The sequence below is a fragment of the Puma concolor genome, chromosome E3 (genome assembly GCF_028749965.1).
Source record: "Puma concolor isolate L17-30 chromosome E3, mPumCon1.1.hap2, whole genome shotgun sequence".
In the NCBI taxonomy this organism is placed as follows: domain Eukaryota; kingdom Metazoa; phylum Chordata; class Mammalia; order Carnivora; family Felidae; genus Puma; species Puma concolor.
The window spans coordinates 40,928,080-40,946,542 of NC_141682.1; the positions used below are offsets into that span (position 1 = coordinate 40,928,080).

An 18,463-nucleotide genomic window follows, 5' to 3' on the forward strand; every position below is an offset into this window, starting at 1 on the left:
CTCTGATGCCTCCCTTGGCCCAGGTCCTGCTGGAGGCCCTGTACTTCTCCCTGGTGGCCAAGCGGCTGCACCCCGACGAGGACGACACCCTGGTGGAGAGCCCGGCTGTGACCCCTGTGAGTGAGCGTGTGCCCCGTGTGCGGCCCCCACACGGCTTTGCGCTCTTCCTGGCGAAGGAAGAGGCCCGAAAGGTCAAGAAGCTGCACGGGATGCTGAGGGTGAGCCGCTCTCCTGTCCCGTGTCTGGCCGAAACCGCACCTTCTTGCAGGTTCTCCCTCGGAGACCCCGCGCGTGCGCCCTGTGGCCCTCTCGCCCCCGCCCCCGCCCCCCTCGCCCCCAGCTCCCGGTGCCTGTGCCCTGCTGTGCCTCTTCCCGTGCCCGGCTCGATGAGCAGCCTTGCGGGCCCTAGGGGCCATCTTCTCTGCCTTTGGAGGGACCACCTGTCCATCCCTCTGGCGGGATGCTGGCGGGTGTCTGTGCCGCCCCACTGGCACCAGGCACCTTGGCCACGGTCGCCTTGCTGGCCAGTGCCGTGACGGTGGGCCACGCTGGGATTGGCTGACCCCAGGGCCGTCCCTGCCCCCAGAGCTTCCTGGTATACATGCTCTTCCTGCTGGTGACGCTGCTGGCCAACCATGGGGACGCTTCCTGCCACAGCCATGCCTACCGCCTGCAGAGTGCCATCAAACAGGAGCTCGGCAGCCAGGCCTTCCTGGCCATCACCCGGTACAGGCACCCCCGTGCACATGCGCGTGTCCACCTGCCAGGCCGGGGAGGCACTGGTGCCCGCCAGATCCCATCTCGATCTTGTCCTTGGTGCAACCCAGTCCCCAGGGGACGTGGGGCAGCGTCTTGGATTGTCGTGGGTTGTCAGGACCGGAGTAAGTGGTGTTGGCAACACGGGACTGGAGACACAGTTCAAAACGTCCCGGGGCGCCTGGGGGTGCCCGGTCAGTTGAGCGTCAGAGTCTTGGTTTCGGTGCAGGTCACGATCCCACGGTGTCGGGGGTGAAAGCCCCGCGTCAAGACTGCGTCCTGACATTGCGGACCCTACTTGGGATTCTGTCTCCCTCGTTCTCTACCCCTACCCCGCTCATGCTGTCTGTGTCTCTCTCAAAACAAATAAGTAAATAATCTTAGAGTACCCAGAACCGCCCCGTAACACTTCCTGCTCCAAATGTCAGTATGCTGAGCTTGAGGCTTCTGGGTCTTGACCTCGTCCCGTCCCGTGGCACTGGCAGCCTGCTGTTGGCTGGGCTGGGGCCGCAGGAGCAGTGCTCTGTGGGCCTCTGACCACCCCCGCCCCCAGGGGTGCAGGGCACTGCCGGGTAGAACACGGGACTCTGTCTGTGTGAGCAGGTCTGAGGAGTTTTGGCCGTGGATGTCCCACGTCCTGCTCCCCTACATCCATGGGAACCAGTCCAGCCCAGAGCTGGGGCCCCCGCGACTGCGGCAGGTGCGGCTGCAGGAAGGTGAGCCGTGGAGGGAGGCCTGGCACTGCGTCCTTGCTCTCTCCCAAAGAGACACCCCTGGCTGCATTCTGGTTCCTGCTGTCTAGCTGTGCATCCCTTACTTTCTCCGTCTGTGACACTGTGACCTCTGCCTTCTGGGTTGCAGGGAGGGTCTGGTGGGATCCCGTAGAGCCCAGCTGGCAAAGAACTCCCCCTCTGCTTTCAGCACTCTGCCCAGACCCTGCTCGCCCGGGTGTGCCCATGTGCGCGGCAGCCGCGGGCTCCTTCAGCACAGGCGACTATGGCATCGGCTGGGGCAGTGCTGCCCACAACGGCTCCGAGACGTGGGCCTACTCTGCGCCAGACCTGCTGGGGTGAGCACAGAGGGAGGGCCCCGGGATCCGGGAGGATCCGGGACGCGGGGAGGGGGGGGGTTGTTCTCCACGGGCGCCCCCTAGCCCCAGCCAGCCTTGCCTCCCAGGTTCTTCCAGGGCTGGGGCCTGGCTCTAACGCCGTCCCCTCGCCGGCAGGGTCTGGTCCTGGGGCTACTGCGCCGTGTACGACAGCGGGGGCTACGTGCAGGAGCTGGGGCTGAGCCTGGAAGAGAGCCGCGCGCAGCTGGGCTTCCTGCAGCTGCACAACTGGATCGACAACAGGTGCTCGCGCTCGGCCTGTCCCCGCCTCTCCGCACTGCGGCGCTTCCGGCGGGCACACGGGGGTCCCCACGCGGCCCTCCTCCGGGGCCCTGCCCCTCCGCGGTCCACTCCCCCACCCCGCCGCTTTTCCGTGTCCCCATCTTTCCCCACGCACCTCACTGACCGCTCAGCCCCCACCTCCTCCCCGGGCCCCGCGTCACCCGCCGCCCAAGCCCCTTTCTCTGGGAAGACACCCAGTGTTTTTACCCTGCCCGCCCCTCTCGCCGTGTAGGAGCCGCGCGGTGTTCGTGGAGCTCACGCGCTACAGCCCGGCCGTGGGGCTACATGCCGCCGTCACGCTGCGCCTCGAGTTCCCGGTGGCCGGGCACGCCGTGACCGCAGTCAGCGTGCGCCCGTTCGCGCTGCGACGCCTGAGTTCCGGCCTCTCGCTGCCGCTGCTCACCTCGGTAGGTGCCGGCCGCGCCCGCCCCGTCGCCCCGCCCCCGCGCAAGTCCCGCCCCGCCCCCGCCCCCTCACTTCGCCCCGCCCCTCCCCCCTCACTTCGCCCCGCCCCTCCCCCCTCACTTCGCCCCGCCCCCGCAGGTGAGCCTGCTGCTGTTCGCGCTGTACTTCTCCGTGGCCGAGGCGCGTGTGTGGCGCCGGGAAGGGCGGACGCGCGCCGCACAGTCCGGAGCCTGGGCGCGGTGGCTGCTGGTGGCCCTGACCGCGGCCGCGGCGCTCGTGCGCCTGGCCCAGCTGGGTGTCGCCGACCGCCAGTGGACCCGCTTCGTGCGCCGCCGCCCGCGCCGCTTCACCAGCTTCGAGCAGGTGGCGCAGCTGAGCTCCGCGGCTCGCGGCCTGGCCGCCTCGCTGCTCTTTCTCCTGCTGGTCAAGGTGAGGGCTGGGCCGGCGGGGGTCGGCTGGGGCCCGGGCCGGGCCGGGTCGAACCGGCGGCGGTTCGGTCGACTGACACCGCTCGCCCCCAGGCCGCCCAGCAGCTGCGCTTCGTGCGCCAGTGGTCGGTTTTCGGCAAGACGCTGTACAGGGCCCTGCCGGAGCTCGTGGGCGCGGCCTTGGGCCTGGTGGTGCTCGCCGTGGCTTATGCCCAGCTGGCCATTCTGGTAGGTGGCGGTGAGGCCGTCAGGGGAGGGGGGCTCGGCCCGGGACGCGCCCCTCACGCGCGCCCCTTCCCCTTGCAGCTGGTCGCTTCCTGCGTGGACTCGTTTGGGAGCGCCCTGAGGGCCGTCTTGGTGCCGTGTCCCGGGTCTGGGGGCCCTGCCCCGTGCCCTGCGGAGTCCTGGCGCCTCTCCCCGCTGCTGTGCACTGGGCTCTGGGCGCTGCGGCTGTGGGGGGCCCTGAGGCTGGGGGCGGTCCTCCTGCGGTGGCGGTACCACGCGCTGCGTGGGGAGCTCTACCGGCCGGCCTGGGAGCCGCAGGACTACGAGATGGTGGAGCTGTTCTTGCGCCGGCTGCGCCTCTGGATGGGCTTCAGTAAGGTTAAGGAGGTGGGTACGGCCCAGTGGGGGGGAGAGGGACGCACCCTGGGCCCAGGGGAGCCCGGGGTGCAGCCGGACTGACGGAGCCCCTGTGCCGCCCCCAGTTCCGTCACAAAGTCCGGTTTGAAGGGATGGAACCGCTGCCCTCGCGCTCCTCCAGGGGCTCCAAGTCGTCCCCGGACGCACCCCCCCCCAGCGGGGGCTCAGACGCCTCCCGGCCCTCCACGGCCTCCAGCCAGCTGGACACACCCGGCGGGGGCCTGAGCCGGCTGGGGCCGCGCGGGGAGCCCGAGCCCTCTCGCCTCCAGGCCGTGTTCGAGGCCCTTCTGACCCAGTTCGACCGACTCAACCAGGCCACGGAGGATGTCTACCAGCTGGAGCAGAGGCTTCAGAGCCTGCAAGGCCGCAGGAGCACGGGTGCCCCCAGCCCCTCCTCAGACCTGCGGCCAGCCCTGCCTGGCCGTCTTGCCCGGGCCGGTCGTGGCGTGGGTCTGGCCCCGGGCCCCTGCAGGGTTTCCCTGCGGGCTAAGAACAAGGTCCACCCCGGCAGCACTTAGTCCCGGGGGGTCCTGGGCTCAGACCCCTTCCCTGGGGTGGGCCTCTGGCTTCAGTCTGCTCTGCAGAGGGAGCCAGAGCAGACACCGCTCAGTATTAATTTCTGCCACCCTTACGGTCTCGGGCCAGGCAGAAGAGCTGCACGAAGGCCCCCAGGGAGCAGTCGTCTCTCTCTCTGTGGGTCTCAGCACTTTAAAGACGCCATGTGGGCAGCCAGGACCCAGGGTCCCCTCCCCGGCTCCCCGTGGGAGGACACAGCAGTATTGGGCTGAGTGCCCAGCCTCTGAGATGCTAATTTATTACCGGAGTCCTCAGGTACAGCGGGCTGTGCCCGGCCCCACCTCCTGGGCAGACATCTCCCCTTTGCTAAGGATCCAGGCTTCGGGGAGGGGAACCTGCACCTCCCGTCGTCTCCCCCTAAGTTATTACCTCTCCCTTGCCCCTGCTGAGTGCACGCACCTTCAGCCGCAGTGTCTCTGTCGTCAGTAATTTATACGGGGTTAAAAATGTATTTTTGTACGTCGCTCTTTTTCATTAGGGCCGAGGGACCTGGTGGCTGCAGTGGCTCCATGCCCCCCGTCTCCTGGGGGGAGGGGTGCTGGGGCTGCAGAGCTGGCCTCCCTCCCCAGACACCTAACCAGAGTTGGATCCAAGTTGGGCCTGGGGCTGGGATGGGAGGCTTGTTGGAAGGGCCCAGCCATCGCCTCGGCCCTTCCGGTCACCACCCCCCCCCCTCCCCACCCCCGTGGCCTTGCTCTCTGCCTGGGCTGTGACAGCAAGAGGGCAGAGCCCAGACCTGCGGGTGTCAGGTCTTGGGGGGGGGGGGGGGGGGGGAGGAGGACGCGGGCGGCGCCAGGACTCCAGGGTGGAAGGAGCCCTGCCCCGGGGCTGGCTCCCGGGGCTGGGGCAGGTGAGGGTCTGTGTACCGGAGAACACGTGGGTGGTGGCAGGGTGGCCCCCGACCGCAGCCGGACAGGCCCTGTACCACCTCCGTGGGTGTGGCCATAGCTACAGCCTTGATCCCATCCCCACCCGACAAAGTCAAATAAACCAGCTGGCTGACTGCATCCGCGTCTGGCTCTGAGTGACACGATGGGGAGGCCGGGGCTGCACCACTGCTTTATTTCATTTGCGCATATAACAGCGGGGCACGGGACCCGGCTCACACGAACTCGGTGAAGTCATCCACAGAGGAGATGAGGCGCTTCCGCTGGCCCGTCTCGTACGTGGGCATGGGCTCGGCCGGGGCCGGGGCCTTGGCGTGGCCCGGAGGGTGCGTCTGCGTCAGCGGCAGGCTGGGGTTGGAGTAGTGGGCTTCCTCACGGATCTGCAGGGGACGGGGAGCCTTCAGGAAGAGGCGGGGGCAGGGGGGGCACTCGCCCTCCGTGAGCTGGATGCCAGCGCACGCCCCCCTCGCCCCAAGGCACCTGAGGCCCACCTGCCCTACCCGGTGGCGCAGCCGCTTGATGTGACGGAGCCTGGCGATCCACTTGGACGGGTAGATATCCGTGGGGTTGGAGCGGCTATGGTGCACCTGGGAGGCCATCTGGGGTGGGAGACGGGGAGCGCTGAGGCCCTTGCGGCCGGCACCCCTGGGCCCGTCCCACCCCACCCGGGCCGACCCCTCTGCTCACGTTGGCGTGCAGAGCCATCTGACGGGCCACGAAGGGCAGGTTGCGATCAGACACGATCTTGGCCACGCTGGTGTCCACGAGGCCCTCCATGTCTGAGGAGACACAGAGCTCGTGAGGGGCTCAGGGCCGCGAGGGGCTCCCTGCCCGGCCCCAGGGCTCACCCTTCCTGCACTGCAGCGACACCAGGTTGCACTCGTAGTCCAGGGGGGTGATGATCACGTGGACGAAGTTGAACTGGCCCTGTGCAGACAAGGGCAGAGGTCACCCCGGGCCTTGCCCCTTTCTCGCTCGGCTCCGAGAGGCGCTTGCTAACTCCACAAACCTGCCCTTTCGGTCACTAGCCCCGTAGACACGCTTCCGACCGAGCCCGGGGGCAGGGCCGTCCCTCATCTCCTCCCCCGGGCCGCCTTCCCTCCTAAAGCCCGACTCCACATCCAGATCCCACCAACTGAATGCCCCCGAGTTCAGGTCCAGTCACGACCCTGAACAGGCGCATGACCCCCACCTCGCCTGCCTGTGCTACCCGTGACTCCTGCTGCCACCCGGCTGCCAGCTGCCTCCCCGTCGTCCCGAGAGCAGCCCGGACGCCTGCACGGGCGGACCGCTTCCCTGTGCGTCTCTGGGTGTGCACCACACGCACCCACCCCAGCTCCGTGCCACCCCTCGGGCACCGTGGCCCGCGACTGGACTCTCACCAGCGGCCGCGTGTTCGCGTTCAGCGACCCCCTCTGAGGCTTGCTGTTGGGTTTAGAATCTGAACACTTGTGAGCTTCGGACCTGCCCCCCGACCCTGCCTTCCACATGCCTCACACCCCAAGTCTCCTGGGTGGAGCCCGCCTCCCCCCACCGCCACAGCCTCCCCCCCCCCCCCCCACAGCCTCCCCACCGGGGCCTTGGGCCCTAGCATCATCATCTAGGGAAGGCGAGGCCACGGGGCACACCCCAGTGCTGTGTGATGACACGAGGGAGGTGTCAGAGAGGGGGACTCCGAGACCCAGGGACACACAAATCCCTGCTCTGTGCCCAGCCCCCCACTAGGCTCATTGGCTCCCGTGAGGGCCACTGTCCCCATCGTTGTCATTACAGAGAACACTGGCTTGGGGGGGGGGGGGGGAGGGGGAACGTGCCTACTCCAAGTGGCAGCGGGAGGCACCGGAGGTCCTTTTATTGCCGTACTGACCCCGACAGTGCCTGCTGTCTGCACTCAACACGGACCAGAGAGAACACTTGCCCAGAGGTGTAGACTCGAGCCAGGGGTGCCCACCTGCGCCCGCCTCCAGGGCCCCCACTCACTTTAATGGTGCCCAGTTTGAAGTCCTCGCCGGAGTCATTATAGACAATGGACACAAAGTCGTTGCCCAGATGGCGCTTCTTGTCACAGCGGTGCTTGTCCACGTCCTTGGTGGGCATCAGGGTGGCGATATGGAAGACAGCTGCAAGGCGCACGGGGCCAAGTTGAGTGGGGCCTGGCATGGCTCCAGGCAGAGCACCAGCGTGGGGCGCCTCTTGGTTCCTCCAGAGGCTCTCGGGCCTGCGGGACCCGCCCCCTCCAGTGCCTGGCCAGCAGCCTTGCCTCCTCACCCCGAGGGCATAGCTTCCGGAGGCAGAGGCGCCGGCCCCACTGCTACGCCCAACCCCCCCCCCCCGCCCCCGTCAGGGGACGTCAGGCCCTCGGCCACCCTCGGCCACCCTCAGCCCTGAGTGCGGGCCGGCGGAAGGCGCATACCCTGCATGATGTCATCGTGCCAGCAGTAGGTGAACTGGCCGTCCTCCCCGCACACGTCCAGACCGCCCAGGTACACCTTATCCGGCTGGCAGTCCTTGAGCTCGATGAGCTTGCCCAGGCCCGTCAGGAACTCTGTGTACCGGTACGAGCCGTGCTCGTTGGACAGGATGGCGAGCTCGCTGCTGCTCTGTGGGGAGAGAGGAGCTCGGCGGCACCCGCCCCTGCCCGGCTCCTCGGGGCCCCGGCGCGCACCCGGGGGCGCCATCTGGACCCCGTCTCTCGCACAGAGCACGGGTCCGCCGGCCAATTTGCTCAGGCGGACCAAAAACACACCCAGAGGCTGGCATTCCGCGGCATCCCAGCCCCGCGCTGCAGGCCTGCTCATCTCATGGGGACGAGGGGCGCCCCGCTTCCACCGGCTCTTCGTGCGGCAGCCAGAAGGATGCTCCGGAGGCTGGGGCCGAGTTACCTCCAACCCTCGGCTCAGAACCATTCGTGGCCCTCCCACCTCCCTGGGAACAACACGCAGCCCTGAGGCCGTCCACGCCTCCCCTCTACTTCCCCATCCTGCCTCCGGCCCCCTGTGCGCGCCGTGGGCACTGCGCCAGCCACCCCGTGCCCGGGTCGCGGATGTGAGCAGTGCCCCGCCCACACCTGTGGCGTCCATGCACCCACCACCATCTCTGCAGCCCCCAACATCCCTCTGGGCACCGTGTGCTCACAAGCTCCGCTGTCACTCCCGCCGCATCCCAGGCACTGGAACAGCAGCCTGCACAGGGCCCCACGAGCACTTGATGCTCTGGCAGCTCACGCAGTGACGGAGCTCGGTGGTGGACGAGGGGCCGGGCCCTGAACCCAGCCCCAGCCAGGGAGGCCATCCAGCTGGGCTCGGGCCCCCAGCACCCTTACCTGGCCTTCTCCCACGTACAGGACCGCGATCTTGTGCGTGTCGTAGGATGGGATCTGGTCGAGGAGCTGCACCGACCGCTCGAAGGACTGTAGCCACAGAGCCCCGCCTGAGCCTCGGGCGGAGGTCGTGCCACCACCAGCCCGTCAGGTGCCTGTCCGGGGAGGGCTCTCCTCGCCCGGGGGCAGGTTGGGGGAGGGGTCACCACAGGCTGCCACAGGGAGCTGAGACTTTGTCTCTGCAAGCCTGGGCTGTGGGCACCCCACGGTGTCCCCCACCCAGGCTCCGGGGGGACCCCGCACCGGAGAGAAAGCACACATACCTCGTTAGGCAGAAGGATCGGCTTGTTGGACTCGTCGCCAAAGAAAGGAGAGTGGTAGAGCTGCAGGAACACGAAGCTGCAGGGGCAGAGATGGGAGGGCCGGGCTGGGCCTGGTCACTGCTGGCACCACCGACCCAGGCACAAAGAAGCGGACCTCCGCCCCATCGCCGAAGGAACTGCCCTCTTGTCTGGCTCCCACCGGCCACGGGGCACAGACTACACGACCCGTAGCCCAGTCTGTTCGGCCGGGGGCCACTCAGGCACCGTGTCCCCATGGGGACTGTCCGGCAGCTCCAGCCCGAAAGGGCAAGGCTCACCTGGGGTTGATGCCCGGCACCTTCTCAGTATTGGAGGCCCCAGCTCTGCTCTTGAAGGCGTCCCGCTCTACCCTCTTGCCTCTGCGTGACGGGGCTGAATCCGAAATGGTGTAGCCTCTGGGACGCAGGCCACCGGGGGAACGGGGACAGCCAGAAGGCAAGGGACCCTCGGGCCTTGCAGGGCCCCGGCCCTGACTCTCTTCACCTGGGGTTGACCAGGTGGCACCTGCCCCATCCAGAGTCCCGGACTGTGAGCGGGCCTTGGCCTCGGGGCTTAGCCGGCCAACGTCGGCCTTGTCCCCAGGGTCCCCAAGTGTATCCTGCAGGGTCTGCAGCTCCGGCGAGGAGCTAGACTTGCTGAGGGGCTGGGCGGGCTGGAAGGAGAGCCCCGCAGAGGGCCGGGCTCCCTCGGCAGACACGGCCCGCCCGATGGGGAGCCCTCCGGCAGCCACCTCCTCTGCGGCGAAAGACTTCTCCTCTTGGCTGGAGCTGGAAGACGACTGGAAAGGAAGGAGTCCAGAGAGCCTTCGTTGGAAGACACCAGTGAACCCTCCCAGGGGCCTTCTCGGGGGCGATGAAGCCCCACCTGCCCCCCAGCCAGGGCCAGAGGAGCCACTCGGCAGCAAGCGGATGGCCACGGCCCCGCCCCCTCCCCTAGGACGACGCCTGCCCGTGCTGAGCAGCAGGGCCACAGGATGCCGACAATCAGCCACTAGCCCTGGCGGGGACCACCGGGCCGTCCACGCAGAAGGGACTTGGAAGGACAGCTAGCCAGTTCTTAGATAACAAAAGAGGAAGAAAAACCTCGTGTGAGTTCACAGCAAGCCAGCCGGAGCCACAAAGCCTGGAGCGGAGGCCCCGCCCCTCTTCCCACAGCGCCCTCCCCCGCCTAGTACTCACTCTACTGTAGGCTTCAGGGCGCCGACAGCGCCTCTCTGGGCCCAGGGTGGCCTCAAAGTCCTCCAGCTCAGTGGGCTCGCCTGGTAAATCAGTCTCGCTGGGACTTCCCTCCTCCAGAACCACCGCGGAGTCTGGGAGGACACAGATGAGGCTACTAGGTGCTGGCCCGGCCCCCAGGAGCTCACGTGGCCTGAGGTACCAGCCTCTCCCCGGCAAGAGAGCACAGCGGCCCCCCAACAGAGCCTCACCTAAGGCCTTCCTTGCCTGTGGCTCTAAGCTGCCCACACCCCATCAAGTCAGTTGGAGAAGGGTGCCCTCAGGGGCCTGGATGTGACCCCTGACACGGGGGTCTCCAAGACAGGCTCCCGGACGTAGGGACGTGGGGGGCATCCGGCTCCTGGAATCCCCAGCCCAGGATCCACAGCACCCGCCGCCGCTGCTCCAGCGAGGGAAACGGCCGGGGGCGGGACCCGAGCCCAAGAGCCCATGAGGGAGGAGCCCCCGCCTAAGACGGGGTCCCAGCTCAGAAGGAGTGGCGCGCCCACACCGGCCCCCAGGAAGCGGGACGAGAGGCCAGAGTCCCTCTGTGATGGGACCTGAGGAGAAGCCTGATGGAGAAACACCCGTGCGCACACACAGACTCGGAAGCCCGTCCTGGAAAGCCGAGGCGCACTATCGGAGCCCAAGCCAACCCCGAGCTGAGGAATGCTAAGGAGGGTACGGTGCCCTGAAGCAGCATTTCCTGTGCCGATGTGAGGGCAGGAGCGGGGGAGGGGGAAGCAACCGGGGGTTAGCGCAGCCCGCGGCCGCCACACACGCAGCCCCACACGCGCACGGCCTGTCAGCCGCCTGCCGGAGCCCGTCTGCACGCTGCCCTTTCCTAACTGGCTCCTGTCCACATGCGGGCACCCAGGTGTGCCCAAGGGCCATGCAGGTCAGAGCCCGCCCCTGCCAGGGCCCGGGAACAACGGGCCAAAGGCTGGTCTGTAGGGCCTCTGGCCAGCCCACGACGAGAGGCAGACACAGCCCAATTTGTGGGTTCGCAAAGCCAATCGGACCACCAGAAGCCCGGGAAAAGTCAGTGGGGCTGAGCCCCAGGGCCAGGCTCGCCCCCAAGAACTGCCCCCTGCCAGCATCTGTGGCTTAGCTGCCCAAGGTCACCTCCTGAGGCCTGAAGATGTGGCTGTAAGGGCCTGCCCAACGTGGGGACAGAGCTCAGCCACGAAGGGCATGCAGCAGAGGGGGTCCACCAGCAAAGCGCAGGCATTCTGCACAGACGTCCTCATGCGAGTCGGGGCCCTTCTCCCAGAGGGCACGGAGCGGCTCTGGCAGGACCACGGAGGGATGAGCGGATGAGGGGCGATGAGAACAGCATCTACGAGGTGGAGCGGCGCTCTGGAGCAAACACCGCTTCCCTTAAAGAGACACACGAGTACCTGCCCAGGAAATGCTCCTGTGCAGCTCTCCTTGGCAACTGGTCTGGTACAGGGAGGAGAAAGAGGCCACTGCAAGGGAAACCGCGAGCGGCCAGTCAGCAGAAGGGGAGACTATGCACGGTCGAGCAGAGGAAAGGCACCACTAGTCCCACACAGAGCCCGGGCCTGGAGAGAGAGAGCGGAGGGGCCAGCGGCGCCCGGCTCCCCGAGCTGCCGGAGCCGACGTCTGGAAGGGGAGCGCGGCCCTCCTCCTCGCCGACACAGGTCCCGGGCCGCTAGGCGCCATCCGCGGCCACAGGGAAGGCCAGACGGTGGCCCGGAAGCTCCGCAGCAGCAGGCTGGGCACGGGCACGAGCGCAGGCAGGCGCAGACCGTGTGCTCGGCGCATCCACACCCACACCCAAGCAGAAGCGCGGCTACCGCCTGGAGCCCCGGCCACGGGCGCTCCGCGGAGAGCACAGGGCAAAGGCTTTGCGGGGGCTCTGCCGTGCCCGCCCCCGCACGGCTACCGCGCGCCTCGGGAAAGGGTCCCTTTGGTGGCAATGGGCCCTGCTCCCACGTCAGGCCGTGGCGGCGGCGAGGAAAGCTCCGGGACCCCCACTGTGGGCGCGACCCGCGGCGCAGGGGAGCGACGCCGCCTCCAGACAGCACGGCCAGGTCGGGCGGGACGGGTACCCACCTGTGTTAGAACGTGGGGGCGGAGGGGGCTTGGCGGAGCCGGCCGCCGGCACCGAAAGTGACTTGTACAGGGCCGTGTCACGACGCTCCTTGAAGCGCTCAGCGGCCATGAGGGCGTTGGACAGCTCCTGCAGGGGCATGTTGTTGATGTCCGAGGAGAAGGGGCTGAGGGGGTTCTCCAGGCTCATCAGCCAGCTGGTGTTCCCTGCGGAGGGGCGGGCAGCACCCCTCAGGCCGCGGGCCCGACACCGCCACCGGCCATCCCCACCCCCAAGGGCACATGCCCGGGGGTGGGCAGAGCTCCCTGTGCTCAACCAGGGAGCGATGGGGAAGTGGGGGAAGGCTCTGGCGAAGGCAGGCCCCTGGCTGGCCCCGACGCTCCACCCCCACACCGCCAGACCCCCAGGTCAGGAGTAGCTCCCGTCCGGCGGTCGCCCGCCTCACGGACGCACAGGAGGGCCTCAGTTCATACCACTCTCCGCCCCAGGTCAGCTCTCACACCCACGTCAGGCCCGGCAGAGGCACCGCAAAGAACAGACATCACCGAAAAGCTTGGATGGGGCAGAGCCGGGAGCTTGTGGGCTCCCTCTCCCCACAAGGCCCACAGGCCAACGCTTTGACGCGGCCCTCCACACCGAGCGTCCTCACATTGAGAGCATCTCCCTCAACCCTGACCCACCTCCTCCGGCCCTTCCTGGGCCTTCTCATCCAGTCTCTGGCCTCCCCCGTGCCGGCTCCCCAAGAGGACCCAGGGCCCACAGCCTTACTGCCCAGGAGGCTCCCCAGGACCGGGCGCCTTGTCCTCCCCAGTCACCACTCGCCACGCTGCGCCCTAAGCGGACCCCAGGCCCCGGGCCTTGGCTTCCTTTAACCTCAAATACCCGTTACAGGCTGAATCGTGTGCCGCAAAATTCCTGTGTGGAAGTCCTCACCTCCAGCACCTCGGAGAGCACCGCGGTAAGGGAAAACCGAATCTCCCGGGTGGTCCCTAATCCACAGAGTCCTTACCAGGGGACACACACCCGCACAGAGGGATGACCACGCAAGAACACGAGGGAAGACACATGCGTGTGCACCCCGGGAAGAGAGGCCTCAAGAGGACCCAGCCCGGTTGGCACCCTCACCTGGGACTTACAGCCCCCGGGAGCAGGAGGAAATACCTTTCTGTTGCTGAAGCCGCCCGCTCCGGGGCACTCTGTCAGGGAGGCCCAAGCGGACTAGCGCAGGCCCTCCCCACTCAGCCCTGTGGATCCCCCTCACCGCTCACCATGTGGGCGTCACGGAGCAGAAGCTCCCTCGGCCCAGCCTGCCTGCCCCTCCTGTGTACCTAAGACCCTCGTGGCTAATGGTCCCGCGGCCACTATGTGTGCCGACCGAGGCCCAGGCGTGCCAAGGGCAGACCCGTCAGTACCCGTGGGCCTCCGGACCAAGATCTCCGCCCAGCCCTGGGTCAGCAGGGGTACGTAGGCCGCCAGGCTCGTCTTCTCCTGCGCCGGGAGCTGGGCGGCAGCCGAGGCCCTCTCGGACGTGCTGGCTGGTGTGGTCTGTGAGCCTGGGCAGTGGGTGGCTGGAGCGTCCAAGGCACCAACACGAAGGCCGTGGCCCCCTGAGGAAGGGGAGGACAAGAGGGCTGGTGACCCCCACCTGCCCGACGCAGAGCCGCCGGCTCAGAACTGGCTGTTCCACCCAGGGCCCTGCTGGCCACGGAGCCCCAGGACAGCAACCAGAGGCAGCTCAGCCCTCTCTGGGTGTCGACCTCGGTGGGCCCAGGGCAGTAGGAAGGGGCCCCAGCACCTGCCCCACCTGCCCCCACCGTTGGACAGCAAAAGAAAGCTACAGGGGTGAGCTGAGCCGAGGACAAGGACCGCCGAGGGTCCACGGGAAACACAAGCCATGAGAAACGGACCCTCGGCGACAAGGGCCCGCGGGCCAGAGTTGTGCAAAAGGCACACCGCCCGCCACACCCCCTGTGACGAGGGCTCGCGGAAACAACATCCCGGCAGCGTTCGCGAGCGCGTGCACCCACAGAGGCCCCGAGGAGGCAGGGAGGGGCACAGGCTCACCAGACATGGAGCGGACGCGGTCCCGGGCCCCACGGCACACCTGCTGCCCAGCCTGGGACTCCAACTTGGCAGGCGCCTCCTCTGTCTGCCTCACGTGCGCACCGGGGTCAGAGCTGAGGACGGAAGGGTCCGTGCCGAGCGTGACCGAGATGTCTCGCAGGCCCCAGGCTGGCGCGCAACCGAGCCACCCCGGCCCGGGCTCGGGACCGCCAGGGTCACGGCCCGGTAGGTAGGGGCTGGAAGGTGCGGTCACCTCAGCTCTGGGCTGCCCTGCAGCTCTCCTGAGTCCAAGCCCAGCAGTGACCGGGTTCCGGTCCCCACGCTCGTCGTCACGGTGACGAGCTTGTTTCCAACCAGCCAGGTCTTGGTCCTGCCGCCAGCCAAGAGGAACTCCCCTACGGGGGACCTGAAAGCAGAGGGGCATCGGCCAACACCTTGCCCAGTGGGCTCTGGACAGGCATCGTGGTTCGAAAGGCGCCTCCGACTGAGGGCCGCCTGCAGGAAGGAGCCCTGCACGACTCACCCGCCACCGCCACTTTGACCCATTACAGTCACAGAAGAAGAGAGCGCGGTGCTGTGCCTCCCTCCCAGCCTGTACCTCTTGGGGACCGCCGTGAAGTTGGAGAACACGTATCTGGCCATCATGTCCAGACAAGTCTCCGTGAGCTCCAGGTGGAGATTTTTCAAGTTGTCGTCAGCCTGGGCCATTGAGTTCTCATCCGCAGACCCCAAGCTGGCACTCGTGAGGGACGTCTGGATCCTGCTGAAGGGAGGGGCCCAGCGAGGTCAGGTGCCGACCAGCCCCTCCTCTCCCCCCAGGGGCCAGAGCTGGAGGCATGCATTTGCTGGGGGGGCCGCGCCCACAAACGCCCCACCAGGGCGCACGGCCAGTGGAGCCACGGCTCGGCAGACCGCGCTGACACATCCTCCCAGAGAGAGGAGGGCAAGGCCTCACGGGAGACACGAGAGACCGACATCCCCTCACCGAAGCGCAGGAGTTAGGGGACGGCTTTGTGGCAGAGCCCTTTAGTCATGCAGAGACACGAAGACCACACACACACACACACACACACACACACACACACACACACACACACACACAAAGATTGCATTCTGCCCACGGGGCCACCTCCCGATGACGGGGAGGGTCTGGGCTTCGTGTGCAGCTCTTCACCCTGAACTCAGGCCGCCCCAGCTCCACACGCACCCCGTGACCAGAAGGGGCTTATGTGGGCTTAATTCTGATGCCAATTTTTCAAAGCCCCTTTGCCACGTTCTGCTTGTGATAGAGACTGTGCTAGAAAAGAGCGGAGAGCCTCGCTGCCCCCCCCCCAGCCCCCCCCAAACCACACTCAGCAGAGGCCAGCCTGAGGCTGGAGCCCAAGCCAGGCTCCTAGGAAGTGGGTCTCCTGGGCCCGAAGGGGCTTCCTGGGGAGGAGACCACCCCCATCCCGCAGCTCAGCGCAGCCTAGCACGGCCGGGCCGGCGCCTGGCGGGAGCAGCGACCCCCAGCGGCCCACACCCGCACTCAGACACAGCAGGGAGAAGTGAGCGAGGCCACGCCCCTCAAGGGTTCTGACCTCACCAGCCCGGCCCCCACCCCCGCTGCCCCACTCAAAGCCCCCGCGCCCTTTCAGCCGCCCCAGAAAGCGGACCTTTACTAAGAGAAAGCTCAAGAACAAAGTCCACCTGAGAGGATACGAAAGCCAATCCCAGGAGCATGCTCCCTCCTGTCCCCCGTGGGCGCTGCTTTCATACGCAGAGGCCCCCTCGCCTCCAGGGACAGGCCTGTGGGCAGCTGCCACCGGGTGCCTGGCTTCCTCAGAGCTACCGCCCTCCCTGCTTTGGGCTCCCAGGCCAGCCTCCGAGGAGGCCTGCAGCCAGCCCGTGCTGGGACGAGGCTCGGGGACAGAATGCAACCTTCCCACCCCTCACCACCAGGCTCCCCGGGACCGAGGGCTGGGCTGGGCAGGACGGGCCTCTGTCTCCTGCTCCTCCAGCTCCGGCCAGGCGACGAGGTCATGCAAGCGCCCCATGCACCGCCACCCGGGCGCTCCCGCCTGCAGTGCCGCCGCACGGGCCAAGCTGCAGGGTCTGAGCCCCCCACCCGAAGAAGCCCACTACCTGCGGACCACATGTTCAGACACACTGATGCTGCGGCACCGGAAGGCGTCGGCTGCAGAGCTCTCCTGGAATTCTCTCACGGGTGGGGAGTTATTCAAGCCTTGTTTGGGGGGTCTGGCTATCCTCAAACTACCAGGTGAGGAAGGAAGGCCCAAGCCCCAGAGAGCCCAGCTCCCGGGAGGGGAGAGCAAGCCATTGGAGGGATGAGAAGGAAAGGTCACAGGCCACGGGGTCAGGATGGACAGCCCGCGGGTGAGATGAACAAAAAACCATGCCAGAGGCCAGTTAGCAGGGGGAAGAAACAGAAAACAAAAACGCATGAAAATACATCTTGTAAACATAACTGAGAAAAAGTCACGGTACCAAAACAAAGAACATTAGTGCAAATTAAACGTGTATGGAGTGCTCCGCACGGCAGATTCCAGGCTGCGCTGACCAGGCGTCCCCCCCACCTCAGCCCTGCGGCCGGCACCACCCAGCTCGAGGAGCAGGGAGCGCTGAGGCCCCAAAGGTCACCCCTCAAAGAGGCCAGTTCTTAGTTCGAGGTCCCGGGCCCCCAGCGACCCGGGCTTAAGAAGCCAGCTTTTAACTTTAAGTCACGATGACCTGGTCATTCTGGAAAATGCCGTACTCCCCCCCCCCCACCCCCCCCCAGGGGAGAACTGAAAAGCTGGGGCAGAAGGCGGGGGCAGAAAGAGGAGTCGCCGTTCCGGTGAGGTGCAGAGACAAAGCCTAGCACGGCTCTCGGCTTTGGCAAAAGCGGCTGTGACGGGACAGGGGAGCGTGTCCCCTGACCGGCAGCAGGCTGGACAGCAAGCTCAGGAGGAAGGGGGACCGCGGCCCGAGGCCGGGCTGACTACAGGGCCCTGGAGCTCCTCCTCACCCGGGCCCAGGTACTCGGCTTCCCGGGAGCCACAGCTGCCCTGTCGCAGCCCTCGGCTCACTGGGTGGAGCCGGGCCACCCAGACGCCCTACGGCTGGCACCCTGATCCCGTCGGCAAGTCCGCCCTCGGTGCTCCGTGGCCGGGACTGGCTGCAGGCCACGGCGCCGGCCGCTGCAGCTAGATGCGGGCGTTAGCAGCATCGCAGGCCCTGCCCTACCTGATGCCGGGACCCCTGGGGCCCAGCACGGCCCGCACGGGGCATCCCCTCGGCCACGTTCCCTTTCCGCTAGACAGCCCAGCGGCAACAGGTCAGCCCAGACCCCACCGTGCCGGTCACACAGGCCACGCTCGCCGACCCACCCTGGCCCGTGCCCTCCACAGACACTGGGCGCGCCCTCCACAGGCCCGCACCTCTTGGGCCTCTCGTTGAGACTGGTGCTCCGCGCTCTGAAGCTGTCCTTCTCCGGGGTGTCGTCAAAAGACAGGAGGACATTGGAGCGTAGGCCCTGGCAGTGGAACAGAGCTGAGCTGCAGGCCGGGGGGACTGACCCCCATGTCCCCTCCCTCTGCAGGCCTGGGACACGGTGAGCACAGCACCCGACGACGCCCACCTCCCTCTCCCCTGACCGTCACCCCACTGCAGCCAGGAGCAAAGCAGGTCCCACCCTGCAAGGAGTTTGAGCTCCTCCGGCCTACCTTAGTGATATAAGGAACAAAATCCTTCCGAAAAGGCAGACGGCATCTAATGAACCACATGGCTATGACGTGATGGGCCAGGCACACGATGTACTGATTAAACCTGAGGAGGAAGACAAGCGGTTTGGCCCGGTCCAGGCCCCCGAGGCTGATGTGCCAAGCCGAGCACAGAAGGGGGGCCCAGAGGCCACAGGCCCGTCCTAGGACTGAGACCAGCACGCAGGGGCACCTGGGTGGCTCAGTCGGTTAAGTGTCCGACTCTTGATTTCAGTTCAGGTCGTCGTCTCGCAGTTCGCGAGTTCGAGCCCCGCATCGGTCTACACTGGCAGCGTGGAGCCTGCTTGGGATTCTCTTCCTCTCTCTCTGCCCCTCCCCTGCTCCCTGGCACGTACTGTCTCTTAAAATACTTTTTTCTAAAAAAAGACCAGGACGCCGTCTGCTCCAAGGGGCCGCGGGCTGGCCCAGGTCACAGGGAGGGACGTGACCGGCACTTACTTGGAGGGGTTGGTGTACGGCAGGGAGATGGCAAACACACTCGCGTACTGCTCAGCGGCAAAGTTCCTGTAGAGGTGAGGCAGCCTGGCCAGAGCTGCGGGACAGGGACACGGCCGGTGAGGGGGCCTGGGCCAAGGCAGGCCC

The 18,463-nt window shown here is 67.1% G+C and overlaps 2 protein-coding genes across 20 annotated transcripts in view; one reads left to right on the forward strand and one right to left on the reverse strand.

Annotated features, from left to right (window-relative positions):
- Nucleotides 1–5,204, forward strand: part of PKD1 (polycystin 1, transient receptor potential channel interacting) — a 44,392-nt gene extending 39,188 nt beyond the window's left edge. For 2 of the 3 annotated variants that reach the window (XM_086691562.1, XM_086691563.1), the window contains 10 exons: nucleotides 24–218; nucleotides 587–726; nucleotides 1,360–1,472; nucleotides 1,678–1,825; nucleotides 1,982–2,107; nucleotides 2,379–2,553; nucleotides 2,690–2,980; nucleotides 3,073–3,207; nucleotides 3,286–3,591; nucleotides 3,687–5,204. In XM_086691562.1, the coding sequence (XP_086547688.1) occupies nucleotides 24–218; nucleotides 587–726; nucleotides 1,360–1,472; nucleotides 1,678–1,825; nucleotides 1,982–2,107; nucleotides 2,379–2,553; nucleotides 2,690–2,980; nucleotides 3,073–3,207; nucleotides 3,286–3,591; nucleotides 3,687–4,139 (2,082 nt within the window). In that variant the 3' untranslated portion in view covers nucleotides 4,140–5,204. Of the gene's footprint in view, nucleotides 1–23; nucleotides 219–586; nucleotides 727–1,359; nucleotides 1,473–1,677; nucleotides 1,826–1,981; nucleotides 2,108–2,378; nucleotides 2,554–2,689; nucleotides 2,981–3,072; nucleotides 3,208–3,285; nucleotides 3,592–3,686 lie in introns of those variants that run through there. The other variant, XR_015245305.1, reaches the window with a different exon arrangement.
- Nucleotides 5,205–5,237: 33 nt separating this feature from the next.
- TSC2 (TSC complex subunit 2) overlaps nucleotides 5,238–18,463 on the reverse strand; it is a 35,502-nt gene continuing 22,276 nt past the window's right edge. Inside the window, exons 23-42 of one of the 17 annotated variants that reach the window (XM_086691575.1) lie at nucleotides 18,320–18,413; nucleotides 17,825–17,927; nucleotides 17,540–17,634; nucleotides 16,245–16,373; nucleotides 14,719–14,883; nucleotides 14,374–14,526; nucleotides 14,121–14,233; nucleotides 13,469–13,663; nucleotides 12,059–12,262; nucleotides 11,380–11,448; nucleotides 9,944–10,074; nucleotides 9,044–9,543; nucleotides 8,727–8,802; nucleotides 8,407–8,493; nucleotides 7,498–7,684; nucleotides 7,065–7,204; nucleotides 5,933–6,011; nucleotides 5,772–5,863; nucleotides 5,576–5,683; nucleotides 5,238–5,464 (exon numbers count right to left, since the gene is read on the reverse strand). In XM_086691575.1, coding sequence (XP_086547701.1) covers nucleotides 5,300–5,464; nucleotides 5,576–5,683; nucleotides 5,772–5,863; nucleotides 5,933–6,011; nucleotides 7,065–7,204; nucleotides 7,498–7,684; nucleotides 8,407–8,493; nucleotides 8,727–8,802; nucleotides 9,044–9,543; nucleotides 9,944–10,074; nucleotides 11,380–11,448; nucleotides 12,059–12,262; nucleotides 13,469–13,663; nucleotides 14,121–14,233; nucleotides 14,374–14,526; nucleotides 14,719–14,883; nucleotides 16,245–16,373; nucleotides 17,540–17,634; nucleotides 17,825–17,927; nucleotides 18,320–18,413 — 2,885 coding nt within the window. In that variant the 3' untranslated portion in view covers nucleotides 5,238–5,299. Of the gene's footprint in view, nucleotides 5,465–5,575; nucleotides 5,684–5,771; nucleotides 5,864–5,932; nucleotides 6,012–7,064; nucleotides 7,205–7,497; nucleotides 7,685–8,406; nucleotides 8,520–8,726; nucleotides 8,803–9,043; nucleotides 9,544–9,943; nucleotides 10,075–11,379; nucleotides 11,449–12,058; nucleotides 12,263–13,468; nucleotides 13,664–14,120; nucleotides 14,234–14,373; nucleotides 14,527–14,718; nucleotides 14,884–16,244; nucleotides 16,374–17,539; nucleotides 17,635–17,824; nucleotides 17,928–18,319; nucleotides 18,414–18,463 lie in introns of those variants that run through there. The other 16 variants (XM_086691577.1, XM_086691564.1, XM_086691565.1 and 13 more) reach the window with 16 other exon arrangements.